This window comes from Garra rufa, chromosome 14 (genome assembly GCF_049309525.1).
Source record: "Garra rufa chromosome 14, GarRuf1.0, whole genome shotgun sequence".
NCBI classification, from domain to species: Eukaryota; Metazoa; Chordata; class Actinopteri; order Cypriniformes; family Cyprinidae; genus Garra; species Garra rufa.
The window spans coordinates 4407034-4427187 of record NC_133374.1 but is presented as its reverse complement, the minus strand read 5'-3'; the positions used below and the strand labels follow the sequence as shown (position 1 = coordinate 4427187).

Here is a 20154-nt window from a genome sequence, read left to right as displayed (position 1 = left end):
AATAAGCTTTCTATTGATGTATTGTTTGTTAGGATAGGACAATATTTGGCTGAGATACATCTAATTGAAATCAGAAATCTGAGGATGCAAAAAAATCGAAAAGACTGAGAAAATCACCTTTAAAGTTGTCCAAATTAGGTTCTTAACAATGCATATTACAAATCAAAAATTACATTTTGATATGTTTACAGTAGGAATTTTACAAAAAATCTTCATGGAACATGATCTTTACTTAATTTCCTAATGATTTTTGGCATAAAAGAAAAATCAATAATTTTGACCCATGCAATGTATTTTTGAGAGAATATAGAGATATATAGAGATATAGAGAGAGAGATAGAGAGAGAGAGAGAGAGAGAGAGAGAGAGAGAGAGAGAGAGAGAGAGAGAGAGATACCTGACAGCAACCCTCAGAAATTAATATTAATTATAAAACATTTATAAATAAAATGTTTTATATATAAAAGATGGAAATATATCTCAAACCTGTCACCAAAAAAATATTTAATATAAAAGAATAAAATATCTATAACCAAAAAGTTTGATATATAAAGTATATACAGTTGCAAACAAAATTATTCAACCCCCTTAACCTGCAAGACATTTTGTTGAAAATTTTGTGAAAGCAATTTAACAAAGGCATCAGTACAGTTGACTTTTTAAAGTAATAAATGTATTTCTTCTCTATAGCTTTTGTGAGAGCTCTGTTGACTTTTCCATATTGGCTACTCAACTTCAGCACAGCATGGGGTAACTGTATGTATGTATAACAGCTCGAGCTAGTTCTGTTTTCTAATGGAGTTTCTAAAGATCTAATTGTGTTTTAAGACAATTTTGTTTGCCACCATACAAATAAGTGAATAAAAAACAGCAATGTTGAATGGGGTTGAATAATTATGACATGTTATTAAATGTGTTAGTAAAAAATCCTAGAACTCAAAAATAATACATTATATATTGACATTATTACTTTTAAAATGCCAGTAATCTGTTATAGATGCAATTTTATAAATGTATATATTATGTATATATATTTCAAACCAACCCAAAGAATTAAAGAAATATTAAATCTAAATAAATAAAATAGCAAAATTAATACAATGTCACACCATAAGCCCAAATCATGAGAAAAAAACACAATCAGTGAACTTTGGCCACAGACAGCATGACAGAGATCTGACCTCCACATCGTTGGAGATGCTGATGGTGTTCTGGAGCGGCACCGTCTCGCCCTCCAGTGATTTCATGGCTGTGATGCTCTGAAAACTCTGATCAAACTCCACACTGCTGATGCCTTAAAACACAAATATCCCACGCCTCAATATACACCTGCTCGTGTGATCAATTTGAACAGATGTATGTGTGTGTGTGTGTGTGTGTGTGTGTGTGTGTGTGTGTGTGTGTGTGTGTATATATGTGTTACCTGCGAAGAGCTTCTTCAGGTGTGTGTGTATGACAGTAGGGTTTGTGGCCTGTCCGAGAATCTCCAGAAGATCGTCGTCTCCAATGAAGTAAAAGCGAGGAAACGCAGAACGCTTCTCCTGCAGGGGTCAAAAAAAAAAGTTATTAAAATATTCATTAAAAAATCTTTAAAAATCTCTTTTAATACTTTTTTTTTAATATTTATCACTTCTACTTTCATGTAAACATGGAAAAAGCAAAAAAGTCATAGAAACTGATATTTTTAAAATAAACCATAAATTACAAAAAAAAGTACTTTTAATATAAGTATTTTTTAAATACAGTGCTTTTTATGTTTTTGTTATTTTTGCTTGTTTATTTTTACAGTGTTTTTTTCATGTTTTTGTTGCTATGATGGTGATAAGGTGACAAATATATGTTAATATTAGAATATATTAAGTATTCTTTATATATATTTTAGTATATGTGCATGTATATATTCATAATATTTTCTGTTGTTTTTGACGGTTTATTTTAAATTTAAGTTATTTATTCATGTTTTTTTTTTTTTTACTATAGAAATATGCTGGCAAATTTTAATAATAATAATAATAATAATAATATTGATAATTATAATGTATTTTCATATCAAGCTGATGAAGAGAAAGAGGTGTTGTAAATACAGGACAAAAAATATATATTATTTTGATTTTTTTTTAATGTATATTTACCATAAATGAATAGTTAAAATTATATATTTTAATACTTCACCTCCAGGAATTCATTGAGGGATTTCTGGCAGCGCTGTAACTGGTCCAGGATGGTGATGAGGGAGTTCCTGATTCCAGCTCGAGTGGTGAGAGACGTGACCCTGCTGTCCCTCTGAACATCTGACATGATGGCCCTATACACACAGACACAGGTGAGTGATTCTACACTCATCTCTTACACACCTGTCCCAGCATCCTCTCCATCCCTTCTTCATCGCTCACCTAAAATCCTGGTCCACCCTCTGAAAGCGGGCCTGTTCCCTTGGCAACGCCCCACGCCCAAATATGGGCTCGAGGTAGACCCACTTCCTCTGGATGGTGTTGAGGTTCTGGAGGTACTCGTCGAGGTCGGCCAGTCGGGTTTCCCACAGCGACACTTTATCCTGGAAGCGTATGTAATAGGGCGAGTCTTTGAGTGACTGCAGAAGGCAGCGGTTGTCCCCCACCTGGTTGACCATGTCTCTCCAGTCCTTGATGACGCGCAGAGAGCCGCCCTGACTGTCTGTGTAGTCTGTCAGGGTGAAACACGCACCAGCGCCCCACAGTTCCAGCTCCCGCAGGGCCTCACGGATTGTGACCTCAGCCTGAGCACGACTGTTTAGATCCTGCGCACGGACACAGACACAATTACTGTGAGGGTTTATAACCTAGATCATGTTTTGGAGGACAAACTGCTGAAAAAAATGCCAGTAGAGCTCAGATAGTGATCGTAAACAGACTACATAATTCTATTTAGTTGCTTATTTACCATGTTAGTGTAAAATTTTGTCCTAAAGAGACATGACCGCACAGCAAAAAATGATTTTCAAATTATCATCCTTAGGTATGCCAGAAATCCTTCAATGAATTCCTAGAGGTAAAGCATATATTTAAAAAAAAACATATATATATGTTAATATTAAATATATATTTAATATACTTTAAAATATAATTTATTTCATATATGTGACCCTGGACCACAAAACCAGTCTTAAGTCGCTGGGGTATATTTGTAGCAATAGCCAAAAATACATTGTATGGGTCAAAATTATTGATTTTTCTTTTATGCCAAAAATCATTAGGAAATTAAGTAAAGTTCATGTTCCATGAAGATTTTTTGTAAAATTCCTACTGTAAACCTATCAAAATGTAATTTTTGATTTGTAAAATGCATTGTTAAGAACTTAATTTGGACAACTTTAAAGGTGATTTTCTCAGTCTTTTTGATTTTTTTGCATCCTCAGATTTCTGATTTCAAATAGATGTATCTCAGTCAAATATTGTCCTATCCTAACAAACTATACATCAATAGAAAGCTTATTTATTGAGCTTTCATATGATGTATACACCTCAGTTTTGTCAAATTTAACCTTATGACTGGTTTTGTGGTCCAGGGTCACATATTATAATATAATATAATATTCACATATTATATATATATAAAATATATTTATTATAACTGTAAAACTATATATATATATATATAAATAATTCATTTATAATTATTCATTATCATTCTTATTATTTTTAGAAATATTGTTAAAATATGTCTACCTACTCACATATTTAAAGTCAAAAATAAAAAATACATATTAATTTAAAATAAAACATTAAAATAACAGAAATGTAATATGTTATTTTGTTTTTATTATTTAAAAAAAATCATAAATACATTTAAAAAAATATATATATATTTTTTTGCCTTGGTTTCCAGTAGAAATATTGAAACTTTTCTTAATCAAGATAGATGAAGTTGAGAAGCACACTGATGTAAGATATTCTTGTATATATAATAAAATAAGTCTTGTTTTCTGGAAGAAAATAAAAAATAATTAAATTAATAAAAAGTTTGGCTTAACAATAAACAAATATCTGCAAATGGAGTACATAAACTTTTTTCCTTTTGGCAAATGTTTTTTTTCTTGTTTCATGCTTAAACTTAATTTTTCAGAAAATAATCCTTGATATCTTTTATTTTATTTTGCTTGTATCTTCATTTACAAATGTTTAGATATGTGTACTGAAAAACAAGACAATAATACGAGAAAAACAACAACGTTTTTGCAGTATGATCACATCTGTTTAGGACAAAAACTAAACAATTGCACTGAATAACGCAATACAAAATTACATCAAATACAGTGCGTGACAGTATAGCATGACCTGAAGTGTGTGTTTGTACCTTGAGCTCCAGGGCTTTGTCGATGATGTTGTCAGCGACTCGCAGCAGGTCTCTGAACTGCAGTCTCTCTAGTGTGGTTCCTCTGGGCAGAGAGACGAGGCGGAACAGATCCAGCCAGTGTTCCTGAGAGAGGTGCTCACCTCGAACGTACTTCAGCACTGGAACCACAGCCTAAAACACACACACATCCTTTAAGGATTACAAAAATTTACAGATAATGTACCCCATTGTCTTCAAAGATGTTCTCGTCTGTCTTTCTTCAGAGGTAAAGAAATTATATTTTTTGAGGAAAACATTTAAGGATTTCTCTCCATATAATGGATATCTATAGTGCCTCCAAGTTTGAACTTCCAAAACAAGTTCAAAAGCAGCTTCAACAGGCTCTAAATGATCCCAGCCGAAGAAGAAGGGTCTTACCTAGCGAAACAGTTATTTTTCAAACAAATTGACAATCTATATACTTTTTATATACTTTTGAATAGGGGGTGAGTAAATTATCTGTACATTTTTGGTCCGGAAGTGAACTAATCCTTTAACACACCTGTTTCGCCTAACAACAAGTAATAAAGTCATTTTAAGTACTTAACTACAGACCATGCATATTTATAAATTTAATTCATTTGTATAATTAATTCATTTTATTAAAATGTATATATGTGACCCTGGACCACAAAACCAGTCATAAGGTTAAATTTTACAAAACTGAGATGTATACATCATATGAAAGTTCAATAATTAAGCTTTCTATTGATGTATGGTTTGTTAGGATAGGACAATATTTGGCCGAGATACATCTATTTGAAAATCTGGAATCTGAGGGTGCAAAAAAATCAAAATACTGAGAAAATCACCTTTAAAATTGACCAAATTAAGTTCTTAACAATGCATATAACTAATCAAAAATTACATTTTGATATATTTACAGTAGGTATTTTACAAAAAATCTTCATGGAACATGATTTTTACATAATTTCCTAATGATTTTTGGCATAAAAGAAAAATCTAGAATTTTGACCCATACAAAGTATTTTTGGCTATTGCTACCAATATACCCCAGCGACTTAAGACTGGTTTTGTGGTCCAGGGTCACATATATAGTTTTAGCTATTTTTGCTGGTTTATTTAAAATGCATCAATATTTTTGTTGTTGCTTTAGTTTTTTTTATTAAATATATCAAATGAAATATATAAATATTTTCTGGAATCTTCTGTCACACTACTGAAAATGCAAGCCTACTTAATTTAGCAGAAGCACAAATTTCAACTATAACAAACATTTCAAATAACCTAAACACACACAAGAGAATTTCCACAGAATATCAGTAAATAACCGGAATAATCCAGCCTTCAGACCTTGTATCTGTCCACTTCCTTCTGCAGTTTGACAGACATGCTGCTGTGCTCCTCCAGCTTCCTCAGACGGTCATGCCACATGAACAGAAACTCCTCGAACATGTGAGTCTTACTCCTGCAGGGAAAACACAGTGTGTGTCTCAGTTCTGGATGCCTGTTAAGTTTGTTTCAGACACAAAAATACTGAATGTCCATGAACATTTGCAGAAATTTCTCCTGTCGCGTCTGAGGTTTCTGAGCGCATGTTATTGTGACTGTATTTATTCCCAAATTCAGCTTTGTTTTTCAGCTTTTTGTTTTGGGATTTAACAGTTTAATAACATTTTAGTAACCAAGCATGTCTAATTAGTTAAAATCATGAAACTCCTACAATTTAACAACAATTTATTAAAGATTTAACATAATTAATTGTTTTAAGATCATATTATATTCATTTTATTTATTTTTAATTCAGTTTATTTTTTCAGAAATTTTGTATGTTATTGTGATTGCATTTATTCCCAAATTCAGCTTTGTTTTTTCTGAAATTTAGTTTTTCACTTTTATTTCTGGATTTTCTTTTGGGGGGGTTAACAGTTTAATACAATTTTAGTAACCAAGCATGTCTGATTAATTAAAATCATTAAACTCCTACAGTTTATTAAAGATTTAACTACATTATCTGTTTTAGGGTCACATGATATTCATTTTATTTATTTTTAATTTGGTAAAATTTTTCAGAAATTCAGTCGCTGATGTTTCTGACCGCATGTTACTGTGATTGTATTTATTCTCAAATTCAGTTTTGTTTTTTACTTTTATTTGTTTTTTTGTTTTGTTTTGTTTTTGGGGGGGGGGGGGGGTTAACAATTTAATACAATTTTAGTAACCAAGCATGTCTAATTAATTAAAACTCCTACAATTTATTTAACATTTAACAAAATATTTTTTTAGGGTCACATGATATTTATTTTATTCATTCAAATAAATTCAGTTTTATTTTTTAGAAATTCTCTTATCAATTTGACCTCTTCTGTTAAACTGTAATAATTAAAAAACATGTATAAATCAATTGAATTCATTAAACTTTAACAATTTATTAATTTATTACACATTTTTGATTGCTTGATTGCTTTTATTTTCAGAAATTCTGTGTTGTTCTGAAATTCTGAAAATTATATTTTCAGAAATTCTGTGTTGTCCGTTTAATTTTTTTCTAGATTTATGATTTAATACAAATGTATTAACAAAAACAGTGGTAATCAAATAAAGACATAAACATTAACAATGTTTAATGTGAAAATTAATCTTTTACAATAAAATCTAATGAAAAATCTTTGAATAACCTTGAATAATAATAATTTAATAATGATTTGTAATTTTTGTATTATTATTTTTACATTATTTTATTATAATAAATATTTTTGTCAAACAAACTGCTAGCCATTGCATTAAAAAAATTGTGTAATAATTCTTATAATCATTTTATATATATATATATATATATATATATATATATATATAATTTTCAATAATAATAATTTAATAATGATTTGTAAATATTTGTAATATTTCATAATTTTATTATAATAAATATTTTATAATTAATTAGATTTTTTGGTATTTTATTTCTGATTTATTTATTTATCATCTTTATATATATCCTTATCCTTATATATATATATATATATATATATTTTTTTTTTTTTTTTTTTTTATATTATTTTCAATATTTTTGGCAAAAAACATGCTAGCCATTGCAGGTTTACTATTAAAAAAAACATTGAAAAAATTGTCTGAAACTCGTGATATAACCTTATTTTTATTTATATATATATATATATATATATATATATATATATATATATGATATAAATATTTTTAAATAATAATAATAATTTTATTGTAATAAATATTTTATATTTATTTTGGTTTTAATAATTATTTATGAATAATTTAATAACACTATACTATTATTACTACTTTTAAAGTACATTCTACTATAGTATATATAGTAATACACTTCTGTGATAATTTCTTCACATTAAAATAAACTCTTATTTTGACGGGTGATAGTGAAGACCTTTGGGTTTCTGTGTATCTGACAACAGTTTTATGAAATGAAATGTTCTCAGTGTGATTCCTATGATTGTGACCTGAAGGAAATCCAGTCCTGCTCAGCATTTTCATCCAGTCCCTGCTGAAACTCCTCATAAAGTTCCCACATCTCTGAACACTCCTGCAGATCCTGCAATGTGTCGGTCGCCAGAGACACGTCAGGAGGGCTCAGGTTAAAGTGTTCACAGTCCTCCCTACGACACACAAAACACATGTTTACTATGGTAATGCCACAGGTGTTTCTCTGCATGTGAGTACTGGAGGGAAGTCACGCACATGAGTTTTTTGCGTGTGATTTCTAACTCGTCGAACTCGGCTCGTCTGTCACGGATGTTCTGAACGCAGCGCTGCAGGGTCTCATGGTCACCTGACTCGATGATGTCATGCCCAGGTTTGAGCTGGTCCCAGCGAGCTCTGAACTTCTGCAGGTCCTGCAGGTAAACCTGAACCCGAGACTCGACATTCCCCTTCATCACCTCCACCTGAGAAACACAGAGGAGATTGAGTGTGTGTTTGTGAGTGTGTTTATACAGACCCCTTGCAAAACATTTCACAAACATGTCATTTAACTAACAATTTCTGCAACTCATTAGTCATTTGAGATGCTCCGTAAATTACTCTTTTTAATTTGTTAACATTTATCTCAGTTAACATTTTATTTAGTTGATATTTTTAGTGTTCGTTTACGCTATTGTGGAAAATTGTATCTTTATATTTTCCACTTTAATTTTTTTTAGTACATTTTTTGTGCTTTTTTAGTTCTTTAATGCTCTTTTTGTTTTCGATATTTTAATTTGCATACTTAAACTAAATGAAAATGTGCCAATTAGTCAATTCTGCCTTTGCAATTAACTGAAATAAAATATTATTATTTTTATATATTTATATATAAAACATATTATATATATTTACATACCATTTACATTTTATGTTTTTTTTATATATTTTACTTTTAGTTTTTGTTTATGTTATTGTGGAAAATTGTATCTTTATATTTTAAATTTTCATTTTTGTTTATTTTTAGTACATTTTTGTGTACTTTTTTAGTTCTTTGTTGCTCTTTTTGTTATTAATTTACATCGAATTGTTATTAATTTGCATACATAACTAAATAAAAATTAGTCAATTTAAAAAAAAATTATATTTATTTACATGCTACTTAAATTGTATGGGTTTTTTGTATGTTTTTGTTTACATTTTGTTTATTATTATGTCATTTTTTGTACATTTTTGTGCACTTTTGTACTTCCTTAATTGCTGTTTTTGCTCTTTTTATTAATTTGCATACTTAAACTTAATAAAAAATTGTCAATTTTGCCTTGGCAATTAACTGAAATAAAAAAAGTATTATTATTTGTATATATTTATATATAATGCATAGTATATATATTTACATTTTATGTGTGTTTTTTTTTCCGTTTACACTATTGTATAAAATTTTATCTTTATATTTTCCATTTTTATTTTAATTTTTGTATGCTTTTTTTAGTTCTTTAATGCTCTTATTGTTTTTATTAAATTTCATTGAATTTTTATTAATTAGCATGTTTAAACTAAACTAAAATGATTCAGTTTTGCCTTGGCAATTAACTGAAATAAAAGTATTATTTTTATATATTTATATATAATACATATTATATATTTACAAACTATTTACATTTTATGTTTTCTTTTAATTTAATTTTTTTTTTTTTATCTTTATATTTTCCATTTTAATTTTTATTTAATTTTCAATTTTTATTTATTTTAGTTCACTTAAATTTTTGTTCTTATATTTTTAGTTTTACTTCACGATAAGAACGCTGGTTTATCTTGTGGGTAAAAACACATTATGAGACAGCATTTTATTTCATTAAATGAAAAATAGACTTGAATATGCTGCAAATTCTACTTGTTGTTATGAAAAATGTGCAAACAGTGGTGTATATGCATTAGTTAGTCTATATGGTATGTGTTTGTACCTGTTCTTTAATCATGAGCTGATGACTCTCCATCATAAGCTCAAATTTGTCCCATTTGGCTCTGAGAGAGCTGATGGTGTCCAGTCCTCCACCCGCAACAGAGCGCAACAGTCTGTTCTTCTCCTCTGCCTGCTGGAACTGAGGCAGTATCTGCACACAACGTCAAAACAACATCAGTACAACGGTTCTTAGCTAGAATAAGCTGCAGCATGGCTCATATTCAAGTCCTGCTGCATGATACATGTTTACTGAATGACGGTGTTGATGGTGATGTACCTCGGGTTTCTGGGTTTGTAATTGGCTGTGTTTGGCATTGGCCTCTCCGATCTCATCGATGCTCTCTGGACGCAAGGATAACGTCTCCATTGCACCGCTCACGAAAGAGTCTATCACCTGAATGTGACCTGCACACACACAGGACAATAGTGTTAAATATGTAAAAACATGGCGCAAATATGACCAGCAGAGGTCAGTGTTACACCATCTGATCTCCTGAACACCACTACAAATATCTGTCTGCCCATGGTATGTGCCTGCTGGTTTTAGTATTACTTTAGTATTATTTATACAGTGTAATAGCATTTTTTAAATAAATTTTTAAGTAGCTTTTTTTATTTTAAATTTAGGTAAAGATTAAGCGATTTTATTATGAACTTTTACCATTTGGAGTAGTTATTTTTAAACACTTCTATTTTGCTTTATTTCGATTTGTTTTCATTTTAGTGATTTTGTTTTGTGCTTTTGCCATTTTTCTTATTAATATTTCTATTTAACCTTATTTTTGTTTTATTGTTTTAGTTTTTTGTAATTTAGTTTTTTGAGCTTGTCATTTTTATTCGTTTAGTAATTGTATGAGCCCTTGCCATTTTTACATGTTTTAAATATTTAGATTTAACTTTATTTTTATTTGCTTTATTTTCTGTCATTTTTCTTAAGTGCTGTTGTCATTTTTTTAATAATTGTTCTGGGAGGTATTGTTTCTACTTATCTCTATTTGGATTTGTTTTTTAGTTTTTTTTATATTTCATCTGTTATGTCATTTTTTTAAATTAGTTTTTGTTTTCTTAATATTTCTATTTAGGTTTATTTTAATTTGTTTTATTTTTTTTGTAATTTTGTTATGAGCTTGTCATTTTTATTTGTTTTTTTAATTGTTATTTTTATATCTGTTTAATTTGTTTTAGTAATTGTATGAGCCCTTGCCATTTTTTTTTACATGTTTTAAAGATTTCTATTTAACTTTATTTTTATTTGCTTTAGTTTTTGTCATTTTTCTTGTTATGTGGTTTTGTAATTTTTTTATTAGTTCTTTGGGGAGGTATTGTTTCTACTTATCTCTATTTTGATTTGTTTTCTTTTTTTATATTTCATCTGTTTTGTCTTTTTTTATTATTTTTTGTTTTCTTAATTTTTCTATTTAGGTTTATTTTAATTTGCTTTATTTTTTTTGTAATTTTGTTATGAGCTTGTCATTTTTATTTGTTATTTTTATATCTGTTTAATTTGTTTTAGTAATTGTATGAGCCCTTGCCATTTTTTTTTTACATGTTTTAAAGATTTCTATTTAACTTTATTTTTATTTGCTTTAGTTTTTGTCATTTCTCTTGTTATGTGGTTTTTTCATTTTTTATTAGTTCTTTGAGGAGGTATTGTTTCTACTTATCTCTATTTGGATTTGTTTTTTAGTTTTTTTATATTTCATCTGTTTTGTCTTTTTTATTAGTTTTTGTTTTCTTAATATTTCTATTTAGGTTTATTTTAATTGGTTTTTTTTTTTTTTGTAATTTTGTTATGAGCTTGTCATTTTTATTTGTTATTTTTATATCTGTTTAATTTGTTTTAGTAATTGTATGAGCCCTTGCCATTTTTTTTTTCCATGTTTTAAAGAATTCTATTTAACTTTATTTTTATTTGCTTTAGTTTTTGTCATTTTTCTTGTTATGTGGTTTTGTCATTTTTTTATTAGTTCTTTGGGGAGGTATTGTTTCTACTTATCTCTATTTTGATTTGTTTTCATTTCATTTTCAGTTTAGTCTTTTTTTATTAGTTTTTGTTTTCTTAATATTTCTATTTAGTTTTTTTTTATTTGTTTTAGTTCTTGAAATTTTTGTTATTTGCTTTTGCAATTTTTTTAGTTTTCTGTTTTTCTATTTTGCATATTTTTTTTTTGTTTTGTTTTAATTTTTTTTTTTAATTCAAATTAAACTGATGAACCCTTTTCACATTTCCCTGTCATTTAATTACAAGGTAATAAAACAAAAATAATAAAGTGTAGTTTTAAAAAATTACAAACATACAATAAAAAAAAAAAAATTAAAACATAAAAAAATCTGGAAAATATGTCATCAGTGTTTATTTTATTTCAGTTTAGTATTATTTCAGAGTATTTCAACTAATATTTATATCTTATTATTTCAATTAACAATAACAACACTAGTTTGGATGCACATTTTGTCTTTAAACACCATGAGCACTATAATTTGTTGATCATCAGATCTCACCCTGGATGGATCTCCTCAAGGACGTCAGCAGAGCATCAAACAGCCTCTGGATGAGATCGTCCACGGCCACTCTGACAGGTTCACAGTTCACCGTGATGCAGTCGACCTTCTCTGTGCTGCACACACACACACAAACGCTGTTATATACAGCACAAGTTCTCAAAACACAGTATATATGATCACACACACACACGGGCAAATACCTGGGCAGCCGCTCTGCCTCTTTTCCTTTGGCTTTAAGAGCTTTGAAGTTCCTCTCCCAGTCCTGGACACTGTGCAGGTGTTTCTCCACCAGAACATCCACATCCACCTGCCCCAGAACCACCCAGTCCTGAACACAGACACACGGGGATAGAGATTTATAAGGGACATCAAATAATTAACCATGCAAACATCTCTCACATTGCTTTATATTTCAGATCAGATGCATAATTTCAAAGAGATTCAGAATTCAGACTGGATTTTCCTATACCAAGTTAAGCTACAAATCCTGTTTTCTGTTATGGGCTATGTTAAAGATCAAATCCATTAGCTGTAGGTCTTAACTGGTTGGTCATAGACATCAGGGAATGACTTCATGTAAATAGTAATGACCACATACACTACAGGTCAAAAGTTTTAATATTTTCTTAATGGTTAATGGTTAAAAGGTTTTTTTTTTTGCATTTTTTTTTTTGCATTTTTTACAGCAAAAGCAGTAATATTGTGAAATATTTTTACTATTTAAAATAACTGCTTTCTATTTGAATATATTTTAAAATGTATTTTTTTCTGGGGATCAAAGCTGAATTTTCAGCATCATTACTCCAGTCTTCAGTGTCACATGATCCTTCAGAAATCATTCTAATATTCTGATTTGCTGTTCAAGAAACATTTATTATCATCAATATTTAAAACAGTTGTGTAATTTTCTTTTCCGGATTCTTTGATGAATAGAAATGTTTTTTGGGAAAGAAATTATAGAAATTGATACTTTTATTTAGCAAGGATGCTTTAAATTGATCAAAAGTGATGATAAAGACATTTATAGTGTTACAAAAGATTTCTATTTCAGATAAATGCTGTTCTTCTGAACTTTCTATTCATCAAAGAAACCTGAAAAAATTCTACTCTGCTGTTTTCAACATAAATGTTTCTTGAACAGCAAATCAGCTTATTAGAATGTTTTCTGAAGGAGCATGTAACACTGAAGACGGGAGTAATAATGCAAAAAATTCAGCTTTGAAATCACAGGAATAAATTACATTTTAAAATATATTAAAATAGAAAGCAGTTATTTAAATAGCAAAAATGTTTCAAAATGTTACAGTTTTTGCTGTACTTTGGATCAAATAAATGCAGGCTTGGTGAGCAGAAGAGACAAATTAAAAATCTTTTGACTGGTTGTGTATTCATGTATAAGTAAATAAACAGGCTGTTCAACTTTAAAAAGGAGTAGAACATGCTTCCCATATCTTTTGTTCTTAATGTCAAAGTCATGCATTGCAACAAAACTCTGCTGTAAATGAATCTGTTGCTTGGTAGAAGTTAGTCAAATTAAAAAATTACCCAAATTAAAAAAAAAAAAAAAAAACACAAGCAATATTTAATATAGATTCACAACAAAAAATAAATGCTATTATAGTATTTTATTTTTATATTTTCCGTTTTCTTTTTAATTTTAGTTTAAGTTTAAGTTTTAGTAATTTTGTTATGTGCTTTTGACATTTTAATTAGATTTTAAAATATTTTTTGAAAAATATTTCTAGGAAGCTTTATTTGTATTTTAGTTTAAGCAAGTTTAGTACTTCAAATTAAAATCAATTAAAACTAAATAAATTAATCTTATTTAAACTTATTCCAGTAAGTTTTTAACATTTCATCTAATATTTAATTTTATATTTTATTTTGTGTACATAAACATATATAAACACACACACACACACATATATATATATATATATATATATATATATATATATATATATATATGTGTGTGTGTGTGTGTCAAAGACGTGTAATACTGTAATACTGCTTTAAATTGTTGTTGTTTTTCCAAAATAAAAATAAAAAAAAAGTAAAATGTTTTCCGTTTAATTTAATTGCATTTTTCTTTTTCTTTTTCTGAGCAATTTACAGAAGACAACCACTTAAATGCCATTCAGTGTTACAATCTTTTCAGGCATATTTACAACAAAAATCAATTTCTGACATATTTAAAGACAAATTATTTTCACCCCAAATACTAATTAGTTGTAAATATACATTTTTAAAATTTGCCACTATCACTTATTCTATTTTAATACGTACAAGTCAGAATAAGCATGTTGTTTGAATTTTTACATTATTTGACACTTTACTTACATTTAATGTGCTTTCTATGGACATAAAATCACTTTTGTTAATTTTTTTTGACGTGAACATCTTAACGTCTTTGACCAACATACATATATTGTATCAATATATCAATATATATATCAATATATATATATATATATATATATATATATATATATTAGGGCCGGGACTTTAACGCGTTAATTTAGATTAATTAATTACACAAAAATAACGCGTTAAATTTTTTTAACGCATTTTAATCGCACTTAATTTTGCACAGCGGAACGTTTCTCACTGGATGAGTTTCAGCGGACCGATTATACTGGAGCACCAACTAGCGTTCAGACCAAGGCTGTATCCGAAATCGCCCCCTATACCCTCAAATAGGGCACTATTTGAGGGAACAGCCATTTTAAGTGGTGTTCGAAACCATAGTGGACGTTCTCGAGTGCACTCATTCAATCCCACAATGCACCGCAAAAACGAGTGTACAACCGATGTACGCTCAACAGCTAGAGATAACCCATAATGCACTGTGAGAGTCGCGCGCCGACTGAATTCCCACGTCTCTCCAGACGATGGCGCCCGCAGCTGAATCATCCATCTGTTCATTTTACAACGCGCTCGTCCATGCGTAATGCAGCGTACAACACAGGTACAAATTTGTTGTAAATTGATTATTAAATTGTTTAACCAAGGTTTATACATAAACTCCTTGACATAGTTCAAGATAAATCCTTTAATCTTACTACTCGAACTGTCCGTTTTAAATGATTGTTAAACAGTAAGCAATGTGAATTCCGAATTCACTCACTCGTTTTCATTCACTCCTTCAAGTGAACTGTACGAGTGGACTAATGTAGGGAACAGTGAATAGGGGGGCGATTTTGGATACAGCCCAGACAAAGGAATGCGCATATCACCGCAGCACATCGAGCCTCAAGTATCACCTCAATGCTTTTACAGAAGGTCTACCTACCTATAGGGTACCTGAATTTCTGAAATATAGGCTAGTATATTTCTAAATATCCCAGTGTTTCCCCTACCATCATCTTAGGGGGGCGCGTTTACAATGTCTCCTCCAAGAAAACACGGACTGGATCGCGGACTCCATTCATAAAAACCGAATTTACTATAGCGCGGAATGCCACGTAAATTCGTCGATTTTTGGATTGATAAATCAAAAGTTGGTCTGTCACTTAATTCAAATCGCGATATGGACTAGTGTCTGTGAAAACTGAAATGCAAAAAGACCGTTTTAATATGAATCCTGCATGTATCGTTTGCCTCTGTATGTTAGAATGGCAGAGACGCTTTTTTTTTTACTGCACGCGTGATGCTCCCGTTAATTTTTGGCATTTGCATCTCAAATGAACAGAGACTCAATCTCCAAAGCTACTGTCAGTGTCACTTTTACCGTTTCATTTGAGAAAACTAGCATCATATCATACTTTACACACAGAAACTTCACGGCAACCTGTCAAAATAAAAGTACGGTTTAACATGAAACAGAACAATATTCCTATTTAAATAATTGACAAAAATATATATATATGATAAAAAAATAAATATAACAACAAGATTAACCACTTAATTGTAGAAAAAAAAATACTACGATTATTATTTAAATGTTAAATTATTATTATTTATTGATTTTAACAGCAAACGTCTGTTTGTTTGCCAAAAATTAAAAAAGGTTTATTTTTCATTTGATTAAAAATAAATAAATGTTTATGCTTTCATTTGATTATGAGAAAAATTAAAACACAAGAATTTCTTATAAAAAAAAAAATAGCAAAAGATTGTAAAGCCCTATTGTTCAAAATGTTAAAATAGAGTTTTGGATTTATTTTTTCACTGAAATAAATGTTTTTGTTATTACACAAAGTAGGGTAAAGTACCGAGAAAAAAAAGTATGGAAACCTAGGGGAAACACTGTATCCTATTGCTACACTTAATGGCAATATTGCACTGGTCTGTTGGACTTGGTTGAACAAAAATAAACAATATTTTGTTGCTTAAGTTTATGTATTCAGTCATTATTCAATGGTATACTAAAAATCCATATAAAAAAACTTACTTCTCACTGTTCTCAGGTCAAATATTTATATGCGATTAAAATGCGATTAATTTCGATTAATTAATTACAAAGCCTCTAATTAATTAGATTAATTTTTTTAATCGAGTCCCGGCCCTAATATATATATATATATATATATATATATATATATATATATATATATATATATATATATATATATATAGTGTCAATTTTCCTATTCAACTGACGTCAATTTTGCATATTGTTTGACCGGTGACATTCAAACATTTCAAAGATTGCTTTTAAGGTCATTTTAGGGTCATACTTGGTCATACCACAATAAGCAGACCAGTCAAGCATTACTCCCTTAAGTAATGAGTTTAATTTCAAAAGGGACAAAAGTTGAAGAAACTCATTCATACAGCTACAAAACTCATTATGTGTTATTTTGGCACAAGCTGGAAATCTCAAAATTTAGGTTACAAACCTTCCCTTTTGTTTTTAACCACCTAAAAAACTCCAATCCAGCAAAACTGAAATAAACCACTGACGTTTCTACAAAAGCTATTATAAGGTCTCTTTTCTCATGAAGTGATGAAATGAGCAAAACGCTGAGCTGTCATTTCAGATTTAGAACAAGCACACTCATTAGCAACTCTTTTGCATACAGTAGGCAACTTTTCTGACATGCAGAAAGCGTGAGTTAATAAAAGTCTGATGACTGATCGTTGTGAGTTTTACACGGCTAATTACAGCAGCACCTGCTCGATGATCGGACATCTGCTGCGAACAGATACGCAGATCTGAGACAGAGCGGCTCGTATGAGGTTTCCCAGTCTCGCTGCTAAAGAGGAAGCGTTCGGCTCGTTTCCCCTCCGCGTGGGCGCAGAAATCAGAAGTGAGTTTGTGTGCGAGTGAACCGGGATTCCCCTTGACCCTAATAAAGCGGCACAGGAGCAACCTTCGGCATAGTGTTTTCTAAACCACAATTGAAAGTAGACAGCATTTCAAGAATGAAAATGCATTACTGCTGAAACGCAACAATAAACAGAGACTTGCATTGAATTCGTCTTATAGCAAGAAACTATTGAACAGCCTATCTAGACATGCATTTAACATGTCTAGGTAAGCAGTTTGCACAATCTCAGGTCATGTCTGTAATTTAGTGTAGACGTGTGTGGGCGGGTGTTTACGGTGTTTTCTAGAAAATCACTGTACAGTGACCTCAGTTCATGACCTTTCCGTGCTGAAATTCCCTTTGCGTTCTAATATTCTAATATAATTGGAATCCACCGTGAATTAATTGTCCAGAACTGTATTTATATTCATCATTTCCCTCTAACTAATTTTCAAAGCGTGCTGCAATGTATTCTGGGATTGGAAATTCAAGTAGCATTCAAAAATAGTATATTTAATGGCAGTATATATTAATTTCTTTGAATAAAGTTCCATCTGCTCACCAAGGCTGCATTTATATGATCAAAAGTGTGGTAAAAATTGTGAAATATTTTTATGTTTAAACTAACTGATTTCTACTTGAATACATTTTAAAATGTAATTTATTCCTGTGATCAAAACTGAATTTTTATCACAATTACTGCAGTGTTTAGCGTCACATGATCCTTTTTGTTAATTATAATGTGACCCTGGACCACAAAACCAGTCTTAAGTCGCTGGGGTATATTTGTAGCAATAGCCAAAAATACATTGCATGGGTCAAAATTATTGATTTTTTTTTATGCTAAAAATCGTTAGGAAATTAAGTAAAGATCATGTTCCATGAAGATTTTTTGTAAAATACCTACTATAAATATATCAAAATGTATTTTTTTTATTAGTAATATGCATTGTTAAGAACTTAATTTGGAGAACTTTAAAGGTGATTTTCTCAGCATTTTGATTTTTTTTGCACCCTCAGATTCCAGATTTTCAAATAGTTGTATCTCGGCCAAATATTGTCCTATCCTAACAAACCATATATCAATAGAAAGCTTATTTATTCAGCTTTCATATGATGTATACATCCCAGTTTTGTAAAAAACAAATAAATAGAGTGCACAAAGAATAGAGAAGCTAGTGTTAATTTTATTTTTTTAAGAAAACAAGATCAAGTTTTTTTATTCTAGTTTTTCAATGTTTTTTTTATCTCTTCTGCTACCCAAGGCTGCATTTATTTGATCAAAATTACAGTAAAATGTGAAATTTTATTACAATTCAAAATACGTTTTCAATCGTAATATATCATGATCTCACGTTCCATTATAATCAACAAAGCTCTCTACACTGCACAATCAATCTCTTATTTACACTCTCTCTACACTTTGTTAAAGAATTTGTGAGATATGTCTGTGATAGATTACTCAACGTTGCAAAAACACGTTGAAACCTTTAACCTTTCCCTCAGCGCAAACACAAATATGCCGATCAGGTCAGTCGCATGCAGTAGCTTTCAGTTGCAAATGCTGGAGCTCTGCTATAAATGTTTAATAGGTAATGTTATTTTTGGTCAAAAGCAGGCAGATACATACACCTATAAAACCTTCTCATTAGTTCATCTATGACATTAACTAGTTAGGCAGCTCACTAGGGTTTGGAACGCAGTCTGCGGTACCTTAAACTTGTCCAGCACATGTGTGAGTCGATTGAAGAGGTGTTCGGCTTTGCTGAAGATGGTCAGGAAGCCGCTGGCATTGCGTTCGATCATGCAGGTGAATATGGGCTCCTCACCCGTCTCACTCACGCCCTTAAATTGGTTTGGGATGCAGATGAACCTTTTCATCTCGCGGTAGTACTTTGCTCTGACCTCCTCGAATGCTGGGCGAAACTGCAGCCGGCCCTGCCTGGAGAAACGTCCGAGATTTTAAACAGTTCATCCACAAATTTTCAAGTGAACTGTTCCTGTAAAACACATTGAGAGGAGAAAGGCTCTTACTTGAAGATGAGGTCGATGTTAATCTCTGGCAGGTTCTTATTGAGGGCTTCTAGTCCCACCTGGTACTGATGCTCCAGAGCTTTATACAGCTGATGGTTCCAGTGCTGACGCCAGGCCCTCATGTCTCCTGTACGAAACCCCTGAACACAAACACACAAAACAGACACACTGTCTATGAGCTGCCTACAGAGAAAGGGACACAACTGGTTCTATTTAATAAGTAATTAAATTAAGATTTTAAATGTTTTTTTAAAAAATGCTGTTTTCGTTTGTAAGCTTGCACAATTTGGCCAAAGATGTTGTGATTATATGTGACCCTGGACCACAAAAATCTTTAGTAGCATGAGTATATTTGTAGCAATAGCCAAAAATACATTGCATGGGTCAAATTGATTGATTTTTCTTTCATTTGGTTAGTAATATGCATTGCAAAGAATTTTAAAGGTGATTTTCTTTTGCACCCTCAGATTCCAGATCTTGGCCAAATACTGTCCCATCCTAACAAACCAAAGCTTATTTATTCAGCTGACGTATGTTTTGGCTAAATTATGCAGACTGCATTTTGTTTTTTGTTTTATTTTATAGGATTTCGTTTATTACTACTAACAATGATGATGATAAT

The 20154-nt window shown here is 30.4% G+C and overlaps 1 protein-coding gene across 1 annotated transcript in view; it reads right to left on the bottom strand.

The window, feature by feature from the left end:
- Nucleotides 1-20154, bottom strand: part of LOC141285242 (cytoplasmic dynein 2 heavy chain 1-like) — a 77233-nt gene that overhangs the window by 43906 nt on the left and 13173 nt on the right. The window contains exons 16-29 of the mRNA XM_073818282.1: nt 19533-19672; nt 19212-19440; nt 12447-12574; nt 12244-12359; nt 10019-10146; nt 9743-9892; nt 8058-8263; nt 7820-7975; nt 5685-5799; nt 4332-4502; nt 2393-2775; nt 2172-2304; nt 1423-1540; nt 1181-1293 (exon numbers count right to left, since the gene is read on the bottom strand). Of these exons, the coding sequence (XP_073674383.1) occupies nt 1181-1293; nt 1423-1540; nt 2172-2304; nt 2393-2775; nt 4332-4502; nt 5685-5799; nt 7820-7975; nt 8058-8263; nt 9743-9892; nt 10019-10146; nt 12244-12359; nt 12447-12574; nt 19212-19440; nt 19533-19672 (2286 nt within the window). The remainder of the gene's footprint in view (nt 1-1180; nt 1294-1422; nt 1541-2171; nt 2305-2392; nt 2776-4331; nt 4503-5684; nt 5800-7819; nt 7976-8057; nt 8264-9742; nt 9893-10018; nt 10147-12243; nt 12360-12446; nt 12575-19211; nt 19441-19532; nt 19673-20154) is intronic.